This window comes from Orycteropus afer, unplaced genomic scaffold (assembly GCF_000298275.1).
Source record: "Orycteropus afer afer isolate SDZICR_OR568_19922 unplaced genomic scaffold, OryAfe1.0 scaffold00199, whole genome shotgun sequence".
Classification (NCBI taxonomy): domain Eukaryota; kingdom Metazoa; phylum Chordata; class Mammalia; order Tubulidentata; family Orycteropodidae; genus Orycteropus; species Orycteropus afer.
The window spans coordinates 1302178-1326715 of NW_006921786.1; the positions used below are offsets into that span (position 1 = coordinate 1302178).

Sequence of the window (24538 nt, forward strand, 5' to 3'; positions counted from 1 at the left end):
TGAGACAGGGCTTTTCTGACCCTAAACTTGGTGTTTCCTTCATGACATATTGAAAGGTGGCTCTTTTGACAACTCCTCACCCTATCTGCCTATTCAAAGTAGTGTTCTGTATTAGGAGTAGTTTTTCCTTCTACTCTAATCTCAAATTTGAACCAAAAGCAATCTCTTCCTCCCTCCACATATACAAACCCATTGAATTCATAAAACCATCTGCTTACTGAGATTTCAACAGTAGGCATAAAAATCACCAAACTATGAACCATTTCTGCATGGGGAGGAGGGGGAAAAAATAAAATTGAAAACAAAAACAAGGTAAAGTTTATTGCATGTGAAAAGCGGTCAGGAATCATGAAAATAATACATTTTGTCTATTTTCCGTCCTGTTCCAGAAGGGTGTCCTTCACTCTTCACTTTCATGGACCACCATCTGGAAAGGAATAGGTATTGTTAGTTATGTGAGATGGTGGAGATACATTTCTTCCTAGTCCCTCTTGTAACAATCATCATGGAGTTGCTCTTACACGTTTCATAGGAGAACACAAGGACATTTTTTGGACCTCAAGAAAATACACAAGTGCATACACAGAGGGAATTGCCCAGAGCCTGAGAAGCTGGCCCTCAGAACTCTTTGGAGAAAACAGCTCCACTCACTCCTTGCAGCTATTTACCTGCTGACAGCTTAATACTCAGCCTGCTCTGGAAGGCACTCCCACAGCAGCCATCAGAGGGCGCTGGAGTGCTCTCAGGGGGACAGAACTCATTCCTTTTCAGGAACGTGATTAATTTTTTTTTTTTTTTTTACCTGTTGCCATCAAGTTGATTCCAACTCATAGCAACCCTATAGGACAGAGTAGAACTGCCCCACAGGATTTCCAAGGCTGGGTTTCCAAGGCCATAAATCTTTATAAGAGCAGACTGCCACATCTTTGGTTCAAATCCCCAACCTTTCCATTAGCAGCCAAGCACTTAACCAATGTGCCACCAGGGTTCCTTAATTGTGCTAAAAAACCAAATGAAATTCACTGCTGTCAAATCAGATCTGACTCATAGCAACCCCTCCTTGAGTTTCTGAGGTGGTATCAATATAGAAGTAGATTGCCCAATCTTCCCTCCAAGGAATGTCTGGTGGGTTTGAACCACCAGCCTTCTGGTTAGCAGTCAGATGCCTTAGGCACTATGCCCCCAGAGCTCCCTTAATTGTGCTAGGTACATACATCATGAAACAATTACCATTTCAACATTTTTTCCCATGTATAACTCAATGACATTATGTGCAACATGTTGTACAATTATCACCACTCTCTATTTCCAGATGTTTTCCATCACCTTTCACAGAAGCAATGGCATGTTCTTACTCCCTTCTTGCTACATCAGCAGCTGCTAAAAAAACCTTTGGTCTCTGCACACTTGCCTATTCTAGATATTTCATGTAAGTGGGGTCAGACAATATTTGTTCTTGTGTGACTGACTTTACTCAGCATCATGTTTTCGAGGTTCATCCATGTTTTAGCATGTATCAGGATTTATTTCTCTTTATGGCAGAGTAATAGTCCGTTGTCTGTGTGTACCACTTGTTTATCTATTCATCTGTTGATGGACATTTAGGTTGTTTCCAGAGTCTTTAATCATTTATTGTGGCCTAGACTATAGTTCTGGGTTCTAGCCAGTTCTGCCACTGCTCAGCTAATGACTTCAAGAAAACCTCTTTTCTTCCTGAGTCTGAGGTTCTCCATCTCTAAAATAAGGGATTGTCTAAGATTCCTCCCAGGTCAGAGCATTCAACAGTCACTGTGGGTTCTTCCCAGTCATCCCAGGAGCTGCTCCTGGAGCACCTCTCTGTTGTTCTCCACTTCATGCTGACAGAAGGGACTTACCCTGCTGGAGGTGAAGTCTCGGGTCTTAGCTCGAAGCTTATTGACTTGAGATTCTGCAATATCAGCCCGCTCTTCAGCCTCCTCGAGCTCATGTTGAGCTTTTCGGAATTTGGTGAGATGAACATTGGCTTGTTCATCCTAAAACCAAACAGTCCAGGCCAATAAGGTCAGTGTCCCCTCCCTTGCTGTGAGAACTGGAAAAGGTTGCTGTTCCAAAGCCACAAACGGATCTGACTTACAGCCTCCTCAGCCTGCCTCTTGTAGGATTTCACTTTCACTTGCAGTTTATCCACCAGATCCTGCAATCTCAGCACATTCTTCCTGTCCTCTTCACTCTAAAAATGAGAAAATGGGAGTGTAGCTACAGAGGATGGGGCATCGTTGCACAAGGTCCTGCAAGTTTTCTGGAGCTGAAGCATGTCTACCTGTATTCTGGTGAGAGACTCCGTGGTGGTGTTTGCACTGTACAGAGAAAACACCAACAGGGATTTCTTGTCACTTAACCTGTAAATCAGTTGCTGTCAAGTCGAGTCTGACTCATGACAATCCCACGTGTATCAGAGTAGAACCATACTTTCTATGGTTTTCAGTGGTGGATTTTTCAGTAGATTGCTGGGTCTTTCTTCTGAGATGCCTGAACCTCCAGCCTTTCAGCTGGCAGCCAAGTGTTTGCATCACCCAGAGACTCCCCTTCCCACTTACCTGGTAAGTTAACTCCTTGACCCGTCGCTCATATTTCCTCAGGCCCTTGACAGATTCTGTGTTCTTCTTCTGCTCCCCTTCAAGCTCAAACTCCAGCTCTCGGATCTGCAGGAAATGGTTGGGAAATTGGTTTACAGCTGTAGCATAAATGGGAGAGTCTGGAAGGCTCTGCTTATGCTGGGCTTCTTCCCATAAGTACCCGCGTCTCCAGTTTCTGGATCTGCTTCTTGCCCCCCTTCAGGGCCAGCTGCTCAGCCTCATCCAAACGGTGCTGCAGGTCCTTCACCGTCTGCTCCAAGTTCTTCTTCATCCGCTCCAGGTGGGCGCTGGTGTCCTGCTCCTTCTTCAGCTCCTCAGCCATTATGGCTGCCTGAAAAGCAAATCACACCCGCCAAGAGGCAGACAAAGTCAAGTGCATTGGGGCTGCCAAAACCTGGGTACTACAGAGAAGCAGGGACATGAGAAAGGAACAAAGACTGTAGGTAAGACAGTGGCTGGGCATACCCTCCCACCACAGAATATGAGAAGAACTGTATCGGTTGTATGAAATAATCTAAGAAATGACACCCCTAATGGCTGGAGGACAAATGGTTTCTTCCTTTCTTAAAACTGGCCTCCTTGGGACCTTCATTCTTCTCTAAGAAAATTCTTTCATTTATCACCATTGAACACAACATAGCTACAGGTGTCTCCTGCTTTATGCCACTTCATTTTTGCAAAAGACTTATATTAGCACCTGTTTCCACTAACAGAAAGAAATCCAAAGAGGATTTTCTCTTTTAAGAAAAAAGGCCAAAAATGAAACTAGCGAGTTTGTTTTATAGCAAGCCATTAAAGAGGTAGCACACACTCCAAGCAGCAAGGGTGGTGTCACCCAGTTTCTTTTAGGGAACTACACTCGGCATCTCAGCATTAAGCCACCATGGCTTTGAGCTATGTCTGTGAACACTAAATGTCAGTGTTATTTTAGATTTTACATGTTGTTAGGTATAATTTGATAGGTTATTTTTGGGGTCTGGGAATGCTCAAAAATTTTTTCCAGGTAAATTAATGGTAATTGCTTCTTCACTTTACACCATTTCGGCTTATGAAAGGTTTCATAGCAACTGTCTACTTTCAGATAGAAAAGAGAACCTGTATTTTCCAAGGCCCCTGAGACTTAGAGGAGACTGACTTGATATCCAGCATCACAGGTTTGGGAATAGTGAGATTAGGGAAGGCTTCTTGAGACTTGTGGGGTGTGAATGTGCTGGAGAACAGGTGTTGAGAAGTGATGTTCTCCCATCAGCAGCAGATGGTGCTATTGTAGCTTTGGACAGCAGAGAGAAGCTCCCCCCCCCCCCCCCCGAGATGCAGTAAGGTTTGATGAGGGTGGGATGGAACCTGGCTTCATGGGAGGTGAAATTTGGTGGGATATTAACATATGAGGGTCTCATTTTCATATCTGGAATCTGTCAGATGTTGAAGGAAAGATGAGCATAACTTTCAGTGGGCATAAGGAAAGAAACAGAATAGAATCCCTTCCTGTCTTTTTTTTTTTTTTTTTTTTCCCATGCTCCATTCTCATGCCCACTTTGAAATGCACAGTAGGGAACAAGCTGAATTCCAGGGGAGGTGGAGCAGAATGCCACACCATGTTTATCCTGACCTCAGCCTGTCCTATATCAAAGAACTCGGGTTTGGGACAGGGGAGAGGGCTTTAATGAAATACTGAGCAGCCAAACGGGCAGAAAGGAAAGGCCTTACATCTGTGATTGCTTTCTTTGCTTTCTCTTCAGCGTTTCTTGCATCCCTGCTGGCATCTTCAACCTCACTTTGGAGCTGTGTGACGTCTGTCTCCAGCTTCTTCTTGGTGTGGATGAGGCTGGTGTTCTAGGGCAAGAGGCGTGATGTTACCGTAGTGGATCTGTACCCGATAGCTCTTGTCTCTTCCTCTCCCTCTTATTACCTGGGTGTGCAGAAGCTGCACTCTCTCATTGGAATCCAGCAGCTCTTGTTCAGCCAGTTTCCGGGCTCGCTCTGTCTGCTCCAAAGAGGCCCGCAGTTCCTCCACCTCGGCCTGCAGCAGGTTGCCCCTGCGTTCCACAATTGCCAGTTGCTCCTTCAGGTCCTCCTGGCCCCGGAGAGCATCATCCAGGTGGAGCTGGGTATCCTAGCCAGAGAGACAAGGAAAATTCTATATGAAGTTGAGGCATTAGGACCACTAGCCTAATCTATGTCTTCAAGTATGTGAGGATGGGAGGTTGTCTGTCATGGAGCTTTCTCAAACCTTCAGCTGTCCCTGGACACTCCGGAGGTGCTTCAGGGTCTCAGCAGCCTGGCGGTTGGCATGACTGAGCTGGATCTCAATTTCATTTAGATCCCCTTCCATCTTCTTCTTGATCCTGAGGGCTTCGTTCCTGCTCCGCACCTCTGCGTCCAGGGCACTCTGCATTGTTTCCACCGTCCTCTGGTAGTTCCTCTTCAGCTGCTCAATCTCTTCATCTTTCTCAGCAATCTTTCTATCAATTTCCGACTTCACTTGAGTTAATTCAAGCTGGATTCGGAGGATCTTGGCTTCTTCATGCTCAAGAGCAGCCTTTAAGCAAAACAGAAAGAGTACAGTGGTGGTAGAAAGCCTGCCACACTACCCTTTGGTGTAGCAAAATGGCAATGGACTATTCCTAACTCTAGGGGCAATGGTAGTTCAGTGGTAGAATTCTTGCTTTCCATATGGGGGACCCAGGTTTGATACCCAGCCAATGCACTTCATGTGCGGCCACCACCCGTCTGTCAGTAGAGGCTTGCATGTTACTGTGATGTTGAACAGTTTTCAGCGGAATGTCCAGACCAAGATGAACTAGGAAGAAAGGCCTGGCAATCTACTTCTGAAAATTAGCCAGTGAAAACCCTATGAATCACAACAGTCTCATTTGTTGTACAGGAGGTCACCATGAGTCAGGAACCAACTGAGCGACAGCTCACAACCACAACATTCCTAACTCTAAGTCTATGATATTCAAAATGACTTCTAAAGAAAAAAGTCCCTAATTTATATTCAGTGCAGAAATAAAATCTGTTTCATTGTTATTTATTTTTTATTAAACCATCAAACAATGATTGCATATTTAAATCATATTTCTTAGAAGCTTAAAACACTTTTTAGATATTTTAAATTCATCTACGACTTTTGTGAAAATCTCCTTTCTGACCTCATTTTAATGCAATGCTTTTCTCCAAGAAATTCAAGATAATTCACAGGCATTATTTCGCTCAGCCTTGCACTTACCCTATTTGAGAGGAAAGGAGCAAGTATTAAAACTGTGATTTTATAGAGATGGAAATGCGGAAGCTGAGTGGGGCCAGTGAGCCTCCCAGGCCACAGCTCTACCATCATCACATCTGTATCTGCTACTCCCTCCCCAGCGTTGCTGCTCACCTCTGCTTCCTCAAGAGCCATTTGGACATCAGCCTTCTCCAACTCCATCTGCTTTCTTGATTTCTCCAGTTCATGGATGGTTTTACCATTTTCAGCAATTTGTTCTGTGAGATCTGCTATCTCCTCTGTAAAGAAACAAAATTCACTTATATTCAAACCCTTCTTTGCAGGTTTCCTGGCATGGTAAGCACCAATTAAGTGCTGTTAAATTAGTTTATTAAAATCCTGTTTCCTAAAAATAAGACACTGTGTGTGGTATTTAAATTGTATGTCAACTTGGCTAGGCCTGGTTTTGAGTGGCTTAGCAGCTGGATATAGTTATTTCCCATGATGAGACTGGTAATAGATTCCATGGTGGAATCTACTGGAGCAGCTGAGTTGCTGCCTTAGGGATGTGGTCTGTTTCCAGCATATAAGAAGAAGCACCAAGAAAGGTCTCAGCAGCTTTAGGCAAGCCTGAACCCTGTATGTAGCCTAGTCATTGTTCAGCAGCCTGCCATGATGTCAGCCAACCTTGGGACTGTTAATGGATTTGAATTAGTGGCCTGCCATGTGGTTTGATAATTTGGGGACTGTGCCATTTTACTTGTTGACCTTGGGTTTGTGAGACTCGATGGTCAGCAGCTGCCTGAGTGAAGAGAAGCCTCCAGCTCCAGTGGGCCAGGAGCAAGAGGCAGAGCTGAAGCCCAAGGTCGAGGGGCTTTCACACAGCCCCTAGAGCTGGCACTTTGAACTCACACTTCTAGCCTCCTAAACAGTACAAGAATAAATTCCTGTTTGTTAAAAACTATCCATTTGTGGTATTTTCTGTTAGAGCAGCACTAGAGGACTAACAGACTGTATGTAAAACCAGGAGTTGCCATGGAGTCAACTCCAACTCATAGTGACCCATGTGTCAGAGTAGAAGTGTGCTCCACAAGGTTTTCAATCACTGGTTTTTTGGAAGGAGATCACGAGGTCTTTCTTCTGAGACACCTCTGGGTGGACTCGAATCTCCAACCTTTTAGTTAGCAGCCATGTGCACTAACCATTTGCACCACCCTAGGACTCCACTGTATATATAAGAGAACCAAACCCATTTCCTTTTAGTTGATTCCAACACATGATGACCCCACGTTACGGAGTAGAACTGTTCCGTAAGGTTTTCTTGGCTATAATCTTTGTGAAAGCAGATTGCCAGACCTTTCTTGCATAGTGCTACTGGGTTGGTTTGAACCATCAACCTTTAGGTCAATAGTCAAGGGCAAACAGTTTGTGTCACCCAATAAGCCCTAGGATAATGAACTTTTTCTGGGCATGCAATAACGGCATGCATGCAGGGAATGAGTGGGTCTGAGGGCATGATCTGAGTAATGAAGTCATGCCCACTCTAGCACACTCTCTGGCAATAGAGTGTGAAGGTAGGAGATTTCAGATGGCTTCAAATGGCTTACGCTCTAAGTTCTTATTTTCTCGCTTCACAGTTTCAAGTTGATCTAAGGCTTCCTCGTAGGCATTTTTCAACTTGAAGAGCTCAGTGCTCAGGGAGCGGGACTCCTTCAGAGATGCCTCCAGCTCTGCTTGGCTCTCCTCACACTTGGTCCTCCATTCAGCTAGCACCTGAAACATCAGGATGGGAGGTACCCCATTTATTAGCACTTCTCCAAACTTCTAACTCAATATAACAAGTACTCTTAGAGTTAGGGCTGGGCTTGGATTTGACTGGCTCCTTGTTCTTGATTCTTAGACTAACCAAGATTTAATTTCATCAATTTACTCAAGATAACTAACCAGTAGCAATTATCTCCAACAAGCAAATAGATCCTTAGAGAAGAAATCAGCTGGACATAGGTGCCCTTTTCCTAATGTGAAAATGGCTCTTCACTTTTAAATATTTCACTAAAACACTGGCTCAACCTTACAGGCCATACTGAAAGGAGGGCTTCCAGGAAGCCTCTTAATGGAGCCTAAGTTAGATTCCATTCCCATATGTTAGCTCAGGTGGACCAGCAATATGGTGAAAGGCAAAATGTTTGAACAGCTTTGTAGAAGAAAATGGTTCATTTCCACTGACAATGTTTAAAAGGGACCTTGACCCCCATCCCATTCCTAATCTATTCTACAGATGAGGAGACCACAGCCCAGTCAAGTTCAAGGACATGCCCAAGGTCACATGGCTAGCGGTGGCAGAGGCAGGACTGGACCTGGTCTCCTACTTCCATGACCATTAGGCATTCCCAGCATAGAGCAGACCACATACTTTGTCAAAGTTCCTCTGCTTCTTGTCCAGGGCAGCGGCCACGGAGTTGGCTCTTTCAACATCAACCATCAGATCCTCGACCTCTCCTTGCAGCCTCTGCTTGGTCTTCTCCAAGGAAGCACATTTAGCATTCACTGCCTCAACCTGTTCCTCAGAATCTTGAAGGCGCTGAGCAAGTTTTTTCCTAAAGGAAAATAAAAGAGAGGGAGCTGTAGTTGGCGTAGTGCCTAAGGCATTTGACTGCTAACCAGGAGGCTGGTGGTTCAAACCCACCAGCCACTCCTTGGAAGGAAGACTGGGCAATCTCCTTCCATAGAGATGGCAGTATGTGAAAACAGAGGATGACCACATCACCTCACCCCTTCACCTGTACTTTGAACATCCTGCTGGGCCCCTGCTGAGGTCACCTGCCACCGCCACCAATGTTACCTCAGGAGAGCTTGACCCCCACTTCTGCCCACAGGGGATAACTTCCTAGTCTTACAGTGTCAGAATGGCCCAAATGCTGCCCCCTCCTCATCCCCAGGGTCCCGTCCCTCTCCTGCCCTTATCATATTTCTAAGATGGGTGGCACTGGCTCATTACCTCAACAACCCCCAATGCCCTTGATAGCTTTCTTGGGGGCAGGGGCTCTCTGTCAGTGACCAGAAGGGCCTTGTTGCCACAGAGCAGAGGGGTGCACACTGCCCACTGGGTTCCCCCACTGGCCTCTCATCTGAGCATCCTCCAGCTATCAGTGGATGACCCTGCCCCCCTTTGCCCCCATGTTCCCATGAGAGTAGACAATCCAGAATTTCCTCCAAGGATATGATGGCCAGGCCTGGCCTCTGCCCTTGACCTTAAACTACAACTGCCTCTGGGCACTTATTCGCTGACCCTACCCCCATGCAGATAGCCTGCCTTGCCTTCACCTATGCCTGCGTAAGAGGGGGCATTGAAGAAGCGTAAGGGCTGCACAGGTGGCAGTCAGCTAAAGCAGGGACCCAGGCACCCAAGTGCCACATCTCAAGGCTGTTTCCGACCATGGTCTGGCCCAGCCCTGTTGCCTCTTGGGTCTGGGAGCTGGAGCCAGACCCGAGGGTCTTGCTTCCTTCCCAGCCCCAAGGACAGACCACCTTCAGAACACTGACTGCCACTGCCACCAGGTGTCTGACAGTGTCTTGCCTGACAGTGTCTCATCCCTGCTAGCCCCACTCTACCCCTCCTTGTCTCTGTCCAACACCCCAGTGGCTCTGGGAGATCACATCTCCTCTCCCCTCCCAGGCAGTGAAACACTATGCAATAGGAGCTTCCTGTCTACATGTAAGCAAGGGAGACATGTCAGGGACTCTGACATACACCTAGGTGCTCATTATTGCCAGACATACATTGTCAATGCTCAAAACAGTTGGATAGATTTTTTACTATTATCTTAAATGTGAAATGTCAGATAATGAGTGAGTTGATAAGTGAGCAGTAGGTGTACCGTTTCCTTCCATCATCCCAGAAGAATTTGTCTGCCAAGAATCAGTGATCAATACCCTGCCTTGTCTCTAACCAAGATCAAAGCTGTTTTTCTTAATGAAATGTGCTAACACCAGATCCCTCTAATAGAATATTACTGCATTAAAAGACAAATGAGATGAGGAAACATCTCATAACAAGGCAAATCCATTCCCAAATTATTCTATATCCAGTGATCTCTATCATGTGATTCATTAAGGGTTCTAGTTTTCCTGAAGGCACATAGATAGCATTGCATACTTGGCCTCCTCCAGCTCCTCTGTACGCTGGATGGCATCTGTCTCATACTTGGTCCTCCACTGGGCAACCTCACTGTTGGCCTTGGACAGTGATCTCTGCAGCTCAGCCTTGGATTCCTGCTCCTCCTCATACTGTTCACGCAGCAGGTCACAGTCGTGACGTGAGGACTGCAGGGCATGGGCCAGGGCATTCTTGGCCTGCAGAAGTCGAGAAAGAGTAGGGTACCAGCAGATTCAAGTCAATGCCATGTACCCAGTACAACCAATGTCCGTTCCTGTTCTCATCATCTACTGAATAAAATGGCTTTTGTTTCTGCAAGTGTTATTTGAAAGCTGGATCAAGCAAGAACTCCCTCAGACAACATACCTTGTTCTCTTCCTCTAACTGCCTTTTGAGCTCTTCTATTTGTTGGGTAAAGGCCTGCTTGCTTCTGGAAAGTTGGGATACTATACTTTCCTTTTCTTCCAGTTGACGACCCAGCTCACCTGTGTCAAAAAGGAAATATTTTCATTATATGCACAAATATAAAGCTCCTACTATTTGTAAGGACTTGTCTAAAAGATGGGGAAAGAGCAAATTATAAGGCGTGGTCCCTTCCTGGGAGAGAAGGGACCCATAGAAGGAAACTATTTGGGAGCTCTGGTGGTGTAGTGCCTAAGGCATTTGACTGCTAATCAGAAGGCTGGCAGTTCAAACCCACCAGCCCCTCCTTGGAAGGAAGATTAGGCAATCTATTTCCGTAGTGATACAGTCTCGGAAACTCAAGGAGGGGTCGCTATGAGTCGGATCCGACCCGACGGCAGTGAGTTTGGTTTTGGTTTGGTACAATATTGTTGTAAACTACTGGAAATTTGGAGTGATGTCTGTCAATTAAGAACAACTGCAAATTTGAAACATTACTGGAAGCACCTAACAACTCCCATCAGGCCTGCCACTGGCTGGTGTTTCCAACTGTTGGTTGGTTTTGTCATTAAGGAATAACTGCTTTCTTGAGGACTTTATACCTCTAGCAATGTGAGTTAGACTCTTAAGAGGGTAAGTTCAGGTTTCTATGTTATAAAGGTAAGAGATTTAAAAATAGGAGGGATACTTTATGATTCCAGAAGTAAATCCCCCAGGATTATTGTAGCAGTGGCAACGAAACATCTTTTCTTAGTTGTCTTGGTTGTGGCTGTTAGCACCTGTGATCATGGGCCAAAGGACTAGCTCTAGGTCGAGCCACATTTTCCAAGCAACCCTACCAGATAACGTTCTTCAGTATTTTTATTATTCCAAGGACCTGTGGACATCGAGTATTTTTCTCAGTGTCTTTTATATCAGTTATTATAAACCAAATTCACCTCTTGAAAGAATTTAGATTCTGTCTTGAGAAAATAATTATTCTAAAACACTTGGATGCAGACACTGAATCACTCGATTAACGTGCAGCAAGAAGTAGGAGGAGCCCTGGTGGTGCCACGGTTACAGTGCTCAGCTGCTAACCTAAAGGTTGGCAGTTTGAACCTAGCCTCTCCAAGAAAGAAAGATGTGCCAGTCTGCTTCTGTAAAGATTTACAGCCTTGGAAAACCTATGGGTTATTTCTACTCTGTCCTGTAGTATCACTATGAATCAGTATTGATTCAATGTCAACAAGTTTTTTTGTTTTTTTTTTAATAAGTAGAAAGCCCCAGGACTTTGTTTTAGTTCTGATTCTGCCCTTTAGATTCTGTTTGCTTCAAGGTTATATTGCTTTTGAAAGTATTTGATCTAGATGATACCTTGAGTCTCTTCTTGTTCTGGTCTTCCTCTTACTCCTGTTTTTACTGAACTCTAAATATCCTCCTTCAGGATATTTGGCTGTTATTATGGAATATTTCAATTAATTTTCCTTGAAAATATACTCTCCTAGAAATTCTCCCCAGAACAAATTCTGCCCCTTCTTTTTGACCACTTGCCCCTTTGAGATGTTCGTGAGGTTTTGCCCTTCCCCATTTCCTGCACATTCCTCACCAGCCTCAGTCTGAAGACGAGACTTCTGTGTCGTCTGTTCACTCAAGCTCCTTTGAATTTCCTCATTCTTACTCCTAGACTCACTTAACTGATCCTCCAGAGTTCGGCATATTTTTTCCAGATTTGCCTAAAGAATTGAAGGGGGAGGGGGAATTAAGTTAGTATTCCAATTGTAATAATCATAGATAGCTATTTTATCAAAAGCATTGGGTGGTGGCCTGCCCGAGCACCTTAGATTTCGACACGCTCTCCACATTGCTGGAGAGGTCGTCAATCTCAAGTTTGAGCTCGCTCTTCTCCTTCTCCAGCTTCTGCTTGACCCGCTGCAGGTTGTCGATCTGCTCCCCAAGCTCGGCAGCACTGTCTGCGTGCTTCTTTCTCAGCGTAGCAACCATGGCCTCATGCTGCAAGGTGGCCTCCTCCAGGTCCCTGCGCAATTTCAGGAACTCGGTCTCTCGCTTCTTGTTCAGTTCTATTTGGGTGGAGGTGACACCTCCCGCCTCCTCCAGCCGCTCACTCAGCTCCTCCAGTTCCCGGGCATAGTCACTGCGCTGTTTCTCTGTCTTGGCACGGGTCGCCCGCTCTGCCTCAATCTCTTCTTCCAGCTCCTCTATTCGAGCCTGCAGAGGGCAGCCAGTCACCCCAGAAAGACTCTGAATATCAAGGACATGCCAGTTTCCATTCCCTTTATACAAATCAATTCTTGGACTTCATTCAGAGAAATATGAATGTTGTCCTTTTCCTTTAACATGATTTTTTTCTTGCTCCAATACATTCATTACCCCTGCAGTGATCAATCCAGGATATTTTTCCATTCAATTAAATATTGACCAAAAATGTTTTAATTATGTATTTTTTAAAAGTTATGGAATATTTGTTCAGCACTGCTATACCAGTCTAGAAAACACAAAATCAATTTGGCAGGCTGACCCATGATCCTGCGCGGTTGGTTGCTCCACGTGGCTTACAACAGACAGTAGCCAGCCTACAATGCATGACCCCACATTGAAAAGAAAAAAATCCCTCTTACCTGGAGTTCTTTGATTTTCTTCTGAAACTGGAGGCCCAAAGTCTGTTCATCTTCCACTTTGCTTTGTAGTTGACTATATTCAAAATCCTTCCTGTAAGGTGAAATGTAGACTCCATGAAAACAAAATACACAATAACTTGTAAAATTGGAATCAGTGGTTTTAGGACATACTTCTTGAGTCTTTCATCCAGCTGCTGCTTATCATTCTCCAGATCTAATATGGACTCTTGGGCAAGCTTCAAGTCTCCCTCAAGCTTCCTTTTGTTCCTTTCCAGGTCCACACGGAGCTTCTTTTCTTGTTCTAAGGAGCTTTCCAGCTGAAAAAGTCACCATTTCTTTTAAGAATAAATGCCTTGCACCAGAGGATGCTTGAGGACTATTAGAACCTTGAAGGCCTGTTGTTGTTGTTGTTATGTACCATTGAGTCAGACCTGACTCATAGTGACCCCTCCTTGTGTTTCCGAGGCAGTATCACTACGGAAGTAGATTGCCCAACCTTCCTTCCGAGGAGTGGCTGGTGGGTTTGAACCACCAGCCTTCTGGTTAGCAGTCAAGTGCCTTAGGCATTATTTACTTACATCATCGACTTGTTGTTCTAGTTTGCTCTTGATTTTGCTCAAAGAATTGACCTTGTCTTCTTCAGCTTGGAGGTCATCCAGGGTCTGCTGATGGGCCTCTTGGAGGGCTTTCTTCTCTCTAGTTAACTTTGCGATTGTTTCATCCAACCCAGCAAGTTCCTCAGTAAGGTTTTTAACCTAAGAAGAAACCACAAGCAATTACGCACACGAACGCACTGCTGTTGAGTCAGATCCGACTCATAGCGACCCCTCCTTTGGTTTCCAAGGAGATATCACTACTGAAGTAGATTGCCCAACCTTCCTTCTGAGGAGTGGCCAGTGGGTTTGAACCCTCAGCCTTCTGGTTAGCAGTCAGATGCCTCAGGCACTATGCCACAAGCAATTATAAGGAGAAATAAAGTTTGGTCAGCAATAACTACATCAGGCTAGAAAGACCCACAAAGAGAATACCTTGTTCTCCGTAGCATGCTTCTCCTTTTCAACCTTGGCCAGTGTCAGCTCAAGGTCATCTATGTCTTTCTTGAGCTCTGAACATTCATCCTCCAGTTTCCTCTTTTTGGCCGTCAGCTCAGCATTGATCTCTTCCTCATCCTCAGCTCTCTCAGTCACCTCTTTGATTTTGGCCTCAAGCTGGAATTTGGCTTTGATCAGTTGGTCACATCTTTCTTCAGCATCCAACAAGTTTTCACTTTCCTTTAAAAAAAATTAAATAATTATAATGTTCTTTAATGAGATAAGGCTTGTGACATTCCAGCATTTGGTTGTATATAAAGTCCTTTATAAAATATCCCAAATGGAAAGGAAAAATCCCTGCAAATAATCTAATTTTCCTGTATAATCAAATCTAGAAGTAAAAAAGGAGCTCTGATAGCATAGTGCCTAAGGCACTTGACTGCTAATCAGAAGGCTGGAGGTTCAAACCCATCAGCCATTCATTCCTTGGAAAGAAGGTTGGGCAATCTACTTCCATAATGATACCGCCTTGGAAACCCAAGGAGGGGTTGCTATGAGTCAGAGCCGACTTGGTGGCACATGACAACAACAACAACAGAAGTGAAAAGGGTGAAAGGATACAACCCTGATGCACAACCATTTCTGAATTTAAAGCATGCAGTATTCTCTTGTTCTATTTGAATAATGCCCTCTTGGTTTATGTATAGGTTCCTCATGAGCACAGTTAAGTGTTCTGGAACTCTCATTCTTCATAATCTTGCCCATAATTTGTTATGGATCCACACAGTCAAATGCCTTTTGCATAGTCAAAAGAAGTGCAGCTGGAATGCTCTTTAAAAGCTAGAATGGCCAGATTTCATCTCACCTACTTTATTCACATTGTTAGAAGGGACCAGATGCTGAAGAAACATATCGTGCTTTGTAAAGTGAAGGGTCAGAGAAAAAGAGGAAGACCCTCAACAAGATGGATTGACACAGTAGCTGCAATGATGGGGTCAAGCATAGCAAGGATCATGAGGATGGTACAGGACCAGGCAGTGTTTCATTCTGTTGTACACAGGGTTGCTATGAGTTAGAATCCACTCAATGACACCTAACAACAGCAACAGAAGTAAAAAAAAAAGTAAATACATACAGCTTGTACTTGGAGCTGCAGGTCATTTTTCTCTTGTACCAGAGTCACCAACTTTTCCTCTAGCTCCTTCCGTTTAGCCTCTGATTTGGCGAGCTCTTCTTTGGTTTTTGCAAACTCTTCCTTCATGGTGGCCATCTCCTTCTCGGTTTCTGCACTCTTGAGGAGGGGCTTGATCTTGAAGAACAGTTTCATCCAAGGCCAGTGCTTCACATTCATGAATGAGCGAATGTTGTACTGGATGCAGAAGATGGACTCCCTAAAAACAAAGTCTTGGTTACTCCCAAAAGAGATTCATCCTTTTCCCCTAAAGAGCTCATGTTTGAACAGAGACCCTGCTCGACCTTCTCTGCACCATCTTCTGGAATTCCACCCGCATGAGAAACCCTCTACACACAGCTTGGGTTCGGGTGATTAGTTTGGCCAAGCGGTCATCTCGCATCTCTTCCAGCGTTCCCAGCAAGCCAGCCTTGAAGAACACCTTGAAGAAAAGTTGAGGGAGGGGAGAAGGGAATCATGGGTCAGTTTTCTGGAGTTGTACTAATAAAAGGACTATAGGTCAGCATCTGTTATAACTGATGCCTAACCTTGGTATGTCCGAACTTGTACTGAGTGTGGTCAATATCAATAGATGCCAACAGTTTTTCACAAGCTTTCTTGCTGTCAATAAATTGTCCCTCAGGAATTGCACTGGCATTCAACACTCGGTATCTGAAATGGTAGACACAGAAATCATCATAAATTGCTAGAAAAGGCAAAAACTTTGGAAACCATCTAGTTCAAGCCTCTCTTCTGATAAGGCAATAAGACCAAGGTCCAGAGAGGTGAAGTAATCTGCCCAAAGCCACACAACTATATAGTGGCCTAGAATCTAGGCCTCCTGAGTCTTACCAGTACCAGTACCAGTTGCCATCAAGTCAATTCTGACTCATGATGACCCCATGTGTGTCAGAGTAAAACTATGCTCCATAGGTTTGTCAATGATTGATTTTTTGGAAGTAGATCACCAAGCCTTTCTTCTGAGGCCCCTTGGAGGCACTCTGAAACTCTAACCTTTTGGTTAGCAGCCATGCATCATCCAGGGATTCCTCCTGACTGTTAGGCCAGGACTTTTTGTGCTTCATTGTATCTAAGTTAAGCTCCTGAGAAAACAGGTAGAAACAACTACGTATACATTGGGCAAGTGGTAGGTTATTCATTTTACCTAGAAGTCCATAATTGTTCTTTGGAAAAGGGTCTTTTCGTACACATCTTTCTCCTTTCAAACTCTAGCATTTGCACATATAGGAAGAATATAGAACACATGTTTGTTTATATACTACACACCTTTGTTTAAAATCCCCATAGAGAATCCTATTTGGGAATCCCTTCCTGCAAATGCGGATGCCTTCCAATACACCATTACACCTCAGCTGATGGAGAACAAGGCTATGTTCCATAGCCCCTGAGAACAGAAGCAAAAAACACCAGCATCACACACAATTTCTTAAACATTCTTAAACATTGAGAATCACCTAGAGAGTCAGCAGGTGTCTTACCTGGGGTTTTGGTTTCATTGGGGATGATACAGCGCACAAAGTGAGGGTGAGTTGTTCTTAAATTTGACATCAGTTTGTTCAGGTTTTCCTAAAAGAAGATTGAATTTGACAGCCTACTATAGGCATTTATAAACACAGAGATAAGTTGTAATGAAAGATAAAATGTATGTTTTAAATTCATTATGAATTCTAAAGAATAGTAAAATTAACTCATTCTTTTTAATAGTTACTATGAGTTGTAATTGATTCAATAGTAATGGGTTTGGCTTGGGTTTTTTTGGTTTATGGCGAGAGCTATAGTGAACCAGAGACAAATGAAGTACAAAATGCTTCCCGAAACGAATTCAGGAGATATATCCAACTCCACTGGGAACCAGAAGTGCCACTTCATGGATCCTTAAGACAAACTAGACCTTTTGTTCTGAGGTCCCACCTCCCAGTCCAGCCAACCCAGCTAGTTGTAGTACAAAATGATAATTAACTTCTAGACCTACATTTTTTAAATCTCATGCTTCCATATTAATATACCACCACTCAGCCTTACTAGGTGACAGTAATCAGATTAGGATAACATTACTATTCTTACATAAATTCTACATTGCTCATTTTGAGATAACATAAACTAATTGCAAACAATCTGTGGTATTTTTCCTACCCTGAAAAGGGCAGAGACCGTTTGGAAGGAAGACCCCTTCTTCTTGGCGACTTTCTTCTTTCCACTATCTGCTGCAGGAAATAAAACATAACACATACTATTAGCAGATCTAGAACATTTTCTGATCACATGGGACAAGTGGAAGGAGACTGCATGAATACAAAGCCTTCCTGAGGGTTCATTACCATCCACTGTAGCAAAGGTGGCATAGAGGTGTGCCAGGAGCCTATTAGAAGACTTCTGGTACAGCCCAACTACAGTCTCGTTCAAGGGATCCTTGTTCTTCTCCAGCCAGCCTGAGACACTGTAGTCCACTGTGCCAGCATAGTGGATCAGTGAGAAGTGGGCCTCAGCCCTGCCTTTCACCACTTTGGGCTTCTGGAAGTTGCTGGACTTGCCCAGGTGCTGGTCATACAGCTTGTTCTTGAAGGAAGTGTCTGTTGCCTTGGGGAACATGCACTCCTCTTCCAGAATAGAGAAGATGCCCATGGGCTAGATTTGAAGGAAAAATGCATGAGATAAGCATCAGTGGCAGTTAAGAGCAGCAGAGTATATGAGAAGAGGTTACTGAGTGGACAGGTTAGCAGGAGGGGATACCTTCTCAATGAGTTCAATGCAGGCAGCCAGGTCCATCCCGAAGTCAATAAATGTCCACTCGATGCCTTCCTTCTTGTACTCTTCTTGCTCCAGCACAAACATGTGGTGGTTGAAAAACTGTTGCAGTTTCTCATTGGTGAAGTTGATGCATAGCTGCTCCAGGCTGTTATACTAACACCAAAATATAATATTAACATGGGAAGTTAGACTTCTTTCAAAAATCAAAGGCCCATCAACATTCCTTCTCATTGCCTCAGACTGTCACCAGCTTACTTATCATTGTAGATAAGGCCACACTCTTCAAGGCCTAGCTTGGATCAGCTTTCCTCTATGGAACTTTTCCTGTGCTTTCCCTCTCCTGAGTTGCCAGGGTCTGGGCATCTCCTGGAAACCAACCATGTTCTGCCTTATATCATAGCTGTCTGGTTATCTGCCTTACATACTTCTAATTTTCCTGTCCAAGACTACAGGTTCATCTTTATTCATTTTCACATCTTGACCAGGTAGACACTAAGTATGTACTGTGATGAATGAATATATGCTTCTATCACAGAACCGGTAGAATATTTATACAAAATATTGCATGATTGGCTTATTATCAAGTTTTCTACATCCTTTTTCTGGTTCCCCCTAAGTGAATAATTGCATTTGTTTGTTTCTTTGTTTTTATTTATCCACTTGACAATGACTTCTACAATTCCACTTAATAGGATTTATCCTTTCTCTTAAAATGATGCAAACTGCCTCCACACACACACACATATACTGCTACTTCTCTTCTGCCTGATCCATCTTCTGTCTAGTTTTCCTGGACTGTGCTATGACATGTTGCTCTTCTTGATATATTACTTATTAAAAAAAAAAAAAAAAAAACAGTTGCCATTGAATCGATTCTGACTCAAGGCTACTGCATGCATGTCAGAATAGAACTCTGGTCGATAGCGTTTTAAATGGCTGGTATTTTTCAAAACCAGATTGATAGGCCTTTCCTCTAGGCACCTTTAGGTAGACTCAGACCTCTAATCTTTTAGTTAACATCTGAGTGTTAACGATTTATACTTCTCAGGGACCCCACCTTTCCTATAGGATCATGAGAACCAATCTACACATACAAAGCCACATGAAAACATGACTACGAGTAGCACAAACCTCAAAGATTTCAAAACCTGCAATGTCCAAAACACCAATAAAGTGTTGTCTTGGTAGCTTTGTGTCCAGTTGCTGGTTGATGCGAGTGACCATCCACAAGAACAGCTTTTCATAAACAGACTTGGAAAGGGCATTCACAGCATGATGGACCTGTTAGGGGAAAGATGGGCTAATCATAATCACTTTGAACTTTGTGGGTACCCGTGTCCCTTCCCGTCCTGGAGCAGTCCCTTACCTGATCCACAGTTTGACCTTTAGTAACATACTCATTCCCAACTTTGACTCTGGGGAAGCACAAAGCCTTCAGGAGGTCCGAAGAGTTTAGGCCCATCAGATAGGCTGTTTTGTCAGCCACTAGTCAGAAAAGATAAGACAGGTACAAAGGGGAGCTCTGGGTGTTCGCAAAGCAGAAGAATAACTTTGAAAATCAACCAGGCATTTCAAAGCTTGGGATATGTTCACCTCAAACCAAAATAAAAGCTAAACACACTGCTGTCGAGTCGATTCCAACTCATAGCGACCCCTCCTTGGGTTTCTAAGGCATTATCACTACGGAAGTAGATTGCCCAGTCTTCCTTCTGAGGAGTGCCTGGTGGGTTTGAACTGCCAGCCTTCTGGTTAGCAGTCAAAAGTCTTAGGCACTACACCACCAGAGCTCCCATGTTCACCTCAGTATATTAATTTTTTCTTGAATAACGTCAGATGCAAATGAGTATTTCATATGGCACAGCAGTTAAGTCTTCAACCAAAAGGCATCAGTCTGAACTGACTAGCCACTCTGTAGGAGAAAGATGAGTCAGTCTGCTGCCATAACAATTTGTCGTTGTTGTTGTTGTTATGTGCCATCGAGTCAGACCCGACTCATAGCGACCCCCCTTGGGTTCCGAGGTGGTATCACTATGGAAGTAGATTGCCCAACCTTCCTTCCAAGGAGTTGCTGGTGGGTTTGAACTGCTAGCCTTCTGATTAGCAGTCAAGTGCCTCTTGGAAACTCTATTAAGGCAGTTCTACTCTGTTTTGTTGAGTCAATATGATTTGTAATTGATTTGTGGCAACGGGTTTGGTTTGGGTTTGGTATCCCCATTTATTTCCAAAACTTTTTCATCACCCAAAACAAACTCTGTACGTATTAAGCAGGAACTCCAGCTCCCCCTCCCTCTAGACCCTTGTAACCACTGTTCTACTTTCTGTCTCTCTGCATTTGCCTGTTCTTGATTTTTCATATAAATAGGATTGTACAATATTTGTCCTTTTGTGTTGCCTGGATGTACTTTATATTACAAATCTCTAAACTGTTTATTAAGTCCATGGGTGGTACAAATGGTTGCATACTCAACTAACCAGAAGGCACTTCAGAAGACTGGCGTAGTGATCTGCTTCTGAAAACCCTATGGATCACAGTTCTACTCTGACACGTGGGATTGCCATGAGTCAGCATCAACTTGTTGTCAACTAACAATAACAAAACCGCTTATATGTATATGACCAATGGAAGCTAAATCATTCAGAGAATCGGAAAGATTTTCTGAAAGGGTAGAATTGAGTTCTAGAAAATCCTTGTCCCTTCTTACTGCATCTGAAATAGGAGCACTCCATTAATTCCACAAACATGATTGGCAATGGCATCTAAGACATCTGAGCCCTAGAGAGGTTCCATACTCCAGGTGGAAGAGACACCAAATGATTTCAGTTGAACCACCCCTGTCCCCTCACCCCCATGCCCCCCACCCCTGCTCTGGCTTCTGGCTTGTTTTGGTGATTATCTACCTTCTGTGCCATCTGGTTCTGCCTGTTCCTCTCGTTGCTTCTGCTTGAACTTCATGTTCCCATAATGCATCACGGCTCCTGTTAGCTTGTAGAGTCCAGACTTCTCTTCTGGGGTGAAGCCCAGGATGTCAATGGCACTCTGGCATTGAAATAACAGTGAGTCAATTGGTTGTCTCAGTGATGGATGCAAACCCACAACTTTCTCTGGGGCCTACTTACATCTGTGGCCAGCAGCTCCTCAGCATCGTCAATGCTGGCCACCAGGATTTCCCCCTGGCTGATGAATGGGTAGTCATAAGGGTTGGTTGTTATAAGCAGGAGCTCTGAAATGATAAATAGTTTTGAGATTATATAAACAAACAAACAAACAAACAAAAACACCAAACTCACTGCCATCCAATAGATTCCGATTCATAGTGACCCCCTTTGGGTTTCTAAGGTGGTAAATCTTTACAGAAGTAGATTGCTCAGTCTTCCTTCCGCAGAGTGGCTGGTGGGTTTGAACCACCAGATGCCAAGAACTTATCCACCTGGTGGATTTGAGCTCCTGTACCCTGGGCTGGATGTCTCTAGGTGGTGCAAGTGGTTAACACACTTGGCTGAGTTCACCCAGAGGTGCCTGGAAGAAATGTGGCAAACTACTTATAAAAAATCAGCCGACGGAAACCCAATGGAACACAGTTCTGCTCCAACACATAGGGGATCTCCATGAGTCCAAATTGACTCCACCAACTTGTTGGTTTTCCCTTTTTTTTTTTTTTTATCCTGGAGGGTGGCTTTACAGCTGAAGCCCAAATTGAATTTTGAGTTAGAGGTCTTTTCAGACAGCCTACAGATAGTAAGCTGCAGTTGAATGTAAACTCTAGGGAAACCTCTGCAGGCCTTCCATGAAATGTAGGTGAACTCTCTAGAGAATATTTAAATCATTTCACTTTGCAATGAATGCTGCATAGTAGTGGATTTGGAAAGATTAATTCTGGAAATTGACTGAGAGTGGGTTAGGACCTGAAACCATTTGAGCAGAAGTACCAGTTATTTGGTATAATTTTCCAGAATCTGTTGAACAGCTACATCCAATACTGTTTCCAGTCTGTAGACCAGGATGAGAACAGCCAAAGAACAAGGCAGAGTGAATATCCCCAGGCTAGATTTTTCATCAAATTTCACACTGGGCTCACAGAATTTGGTGGCAGGTTATTTCCATGCCAGAACACAAGGGGGCGCTGAAGGACAAATGCTTAGTTGTTCAGGTTTTTATAACCCAAAAAAACCAAACTCACTGCCCACCAGTCAGATCCGACACATAGCGACTCCTCCTTGGGTTTCTGAGGCAGTATCACTACAGAAGTATATTGCCTGATCTTCCTTTTGAGGAGTGGCTCGTGAGTTTGAACCACCACCCTCCTGGTTAGCAGTCAAATGCCTTAGGCACTACACCACCAGAGCTCCTATTTTGTTGTTGTTGTTGTTATTTGCCATTGAGTCGGCCCTGACTCATATTTTGCAAGGGACTCAGTTGCTAACTGAAAGGCTGAAGGTCTTGAAAGAGAGGCCTGGTGATCTACTTCTGAAAAATCAGCCATTGAAAAACTCACGAATTAATTATACCCTGACACACATGGGATATCCATGAATCAGAATCAATTCAAGAGCAACAGATAATGGTAGAATAATCTTATTGCCGTCAATTTGATTAAGTTTTTCTCACATTGGCATGTCACTGTCAAAATAACCACATCCCATTTCTTAAATAAACTTCCTCCTTTGACTGTTGAGTTATCTATCCATGTACAAGTACAACTCTCCTTGGTCGAGGGATTTAAGAGCCAAATTGTCTAACAGACCAAGCCCACAGATGACTGAACATGAAAGCCCTGACTTCCTACCTATGAGCTCTGGCTTCTTGTTTGAAAGAATCTGGTAGAAGATGTGGTAGCTTCTCTCTGCCTTCAGCTGAAAAGTCACTCTTGATTTTTCCAGCAGATCTATGAACACAAACACAAGACCATTTTCCCAGACTGCTCCCCTCCTCACCCAAGATATTGTCTGATCCTGTTAATTTACTCACAAGTTTCAATATCTGCAGAGGCCAGCTTCCCAGTGGTACCAAAATGGATTCGGATGAACTTGCCCTGTGGGAGGTGGAAGAAGAGGACAGGACCTAAGCTGTAAGTTGTTTCGACTAGCCTCCTGGAAGGAGTCCCTGGGTGGCACAAATACTTAATGTGCTTGCTGATAATGGAAAAGTTGGAGATTCAAGTCTACCTAGAGACTCCTTAGAAGAAAGACCCAATGGCATACTTCCAAGAAAGCAGCCAATGAAAACCCCCTTGAGTCAGCAGGTGTCTTTCTACCTCTCCACCTTATCTCACATGGCTCACCCCCTTGCCTGCTACTCTGCAGACTCAGGAACCCTCTCAGAGACTGTGCACATGTTTTTCCTTCTATCCCTCCTTCTCCCTGTTCTTCCCAGGTCTGATTACTTCTCATTCTGCAGATCTCAGTTCACATGCCCACCCCAAGAGAGGCCTCCTTGCCAACCTGTCACTCTCTATCACTCACCAGTAAAAGCACTTGCCATTCATCAATTCCAGCTCCAGTCAGTTCCACCCGGGTGCCTCTGGGTGGGTGGCCACCAACTGTTCAGTTAATAGCCAAGTGCTTAACCGTTTGTGCCGCCTAGGGACTCCTTTCTCTTTCACACACCCTGTTGACTGAACTCCCCCTGAATGTATCATTATCAGAAATTGTTTCATTCTTTCATTGTCTGTAGGCACCTTGTTTGTCTGTAAACTCCTTGAGGTCAGGAGCCTTGCCTATCCTGTGGAGTACAAAGAAAATCCATCTTAAGGGTACTCAGACTCACAAAGCGGGAAGAGTTGTCATTCCTCACAGTCTTGGCATTCCCAAAGGCCTCCAGCAATGGGTTAGCACTGATGATTTGATCTTCCAGAGTCCCCTAACGCAAGACATCAAGGGAGGAAACAAAAACATGTCTTAAGTCACAGAATGGCAATCAGAAGTGCTTGCCAGCTCTTCTTCCCGCCAGCCCTTGCCACCTAGTGGCCTCTGGAGAAGCCAGTCCCCTCCCTGATTGTGCTTTTGAGGATGGCCCATCTTTACAGCGTGTCTTACCCAGAGTGCTTCTGCTGCTCTGTTATCTTGAGCTATTTTGTTATGCTTGTCTGCACTTTTAAATTCCTCTAACACCCCGATTCCTTGATTCTCAGAGGTGGTCTGATTTTGTAAAAATACATTAACTTACAATTTACTCAAAAACAAGGAGCTCTGGCAGTGTAGTGGCTAAAGCATTTGGCTCTAACCAAAAGGTTGGTGGTTCAAACCCATCAGCCACTCTGCCAAGAAAGATGAGGCAGTCTGCATCTCTGCAGATTTACAGTCTTGGAAGACCTCTTTAAAGTGTTGAAGAGCAAAGATGTCACTTTGAAGACTAAGGTACACCTAACCCAAGCCATGGTATTTTCAATCACCTCATACACATGTGAAAACTGGACAATGAATAAAGAAAACCAAAGAAGAGTTGATGCTTTTGAATTGAGGTGTTGGTAAAGAATACTGAAAGTACCATGGACTGCCAGAAGAACAAACAAATCTGTCCTGGAAGAAGTGCAGCCAGAATGCTCCTTGGAAGGGAGAATGGCCAGACTTCATC

The 24538-nt window shown here is 44.1% G+C and overlaps 1 protein-coding gene across 1 annotated transcript in view; it reads right to left on the reverse strand.

Annotated features, from left to right (window-relative positions):
• Window positions 1-400: 400 nt before the first annotated feature.
• LOC103203082 (myosin-3) overlaps window positions 401-24538 on the reverse strand; it is a 29152-nt gene continuing 5014 nt past the window's right edge. Inside the window, exons 6-39 of the mRNA XM_007948042.2 lie at window positions 23732-23824; window positions 22934-22997; window positions 22752-22850; window positions 21085-21188; window positions 20866-21004; window positions 19334-19452; window positions 19099-19248; window positions 17950-18120; window positions 17538-17844; window positions 17353-17423; window positions 16698-16785; window positions 16486-16603; window positions 15747-15870; window positions 15504-15640; window positions 15163-15418; window positions 14025-14267; window positions 13575-13751; window positions 13168-13313; window positions 12997-13087; window positions 12197-12586; window positions 11967-12093; window positions 10343-10461; window positions 9977-10173; window positions 8234-8417; window positions 7428-7593; window positions 5995-6119; window positions 4846-5154; window positions 4525-4728; window positions 4323-4448; window positions 2776-2946; window positions 2577-2681; window positions 2114-2209; window positions 1875-2012; window positions 401-427 (exon numbers count right to left, since the gene is read on the reverse strand). Coding sequence (XP_007946233.1) covers window positions 401-427; window positions 1875-2012; window positions 2114-2209; window positions 2577-2681; window positions 2776-2946; window positions 4323-4448; window positions 4525-4728; window positions 4846-5154; window positions 5995-6119; window positions 7428-7593; window positions 8234-8417; window positions 9977-10173; window positions 10343-10461; window positions 11967-12093; window positions 12197-12586; window positions 12997-13087; window positions 13168-13313; window positions 13575-13751; window positions 14025-14267; window positions 15163-15418; window positions 15504-15640; window positions 15747-15870; window positions 16486-16603; window positions 16698-16785; window positions 17353-17423; window positions 17538-17844; window positions 17950-18120; window positions 19099-19248; window positions 19334-19452; window positions 20866-21004; window positions 21085-21188; window positions 22752-22850; window positions 22934-22997; window positions 23732-23824 — 5181 coding nt within the window. The remainder of the gene's footprint in view (window positions 428-1874; window positions 2013-2113; window positions 2210-2576; window positions 2682-2775; window positions 2947-4322; window positions 4449-4524; window positions 4729-4845; window positions 5155-5994; window positions 6120-7427; window positions 7594-8233; window positions 8418-9976; window positions 10174-10342; window positions 10462-11966; window positions 12094-12196; window positions 12587-12996; window positions 13088-13167; window positions 13314-13574; window positions 13752-14024; window positions 14268-15162; window positions 15419-15503; window positions 15641-15746; window positions 15871-16485; window positions 16604-16697; window positions 16786-17352; window positions 17424-17537; window positions 17845-17949; window positions 18121-19098; window positions 19249-19333; window positions 19453-20865; window positions 21005-21084; window positions 21189-22751; window positions 22851-22933; window positions 22998-23731; window positions 23825-24538) is intronic.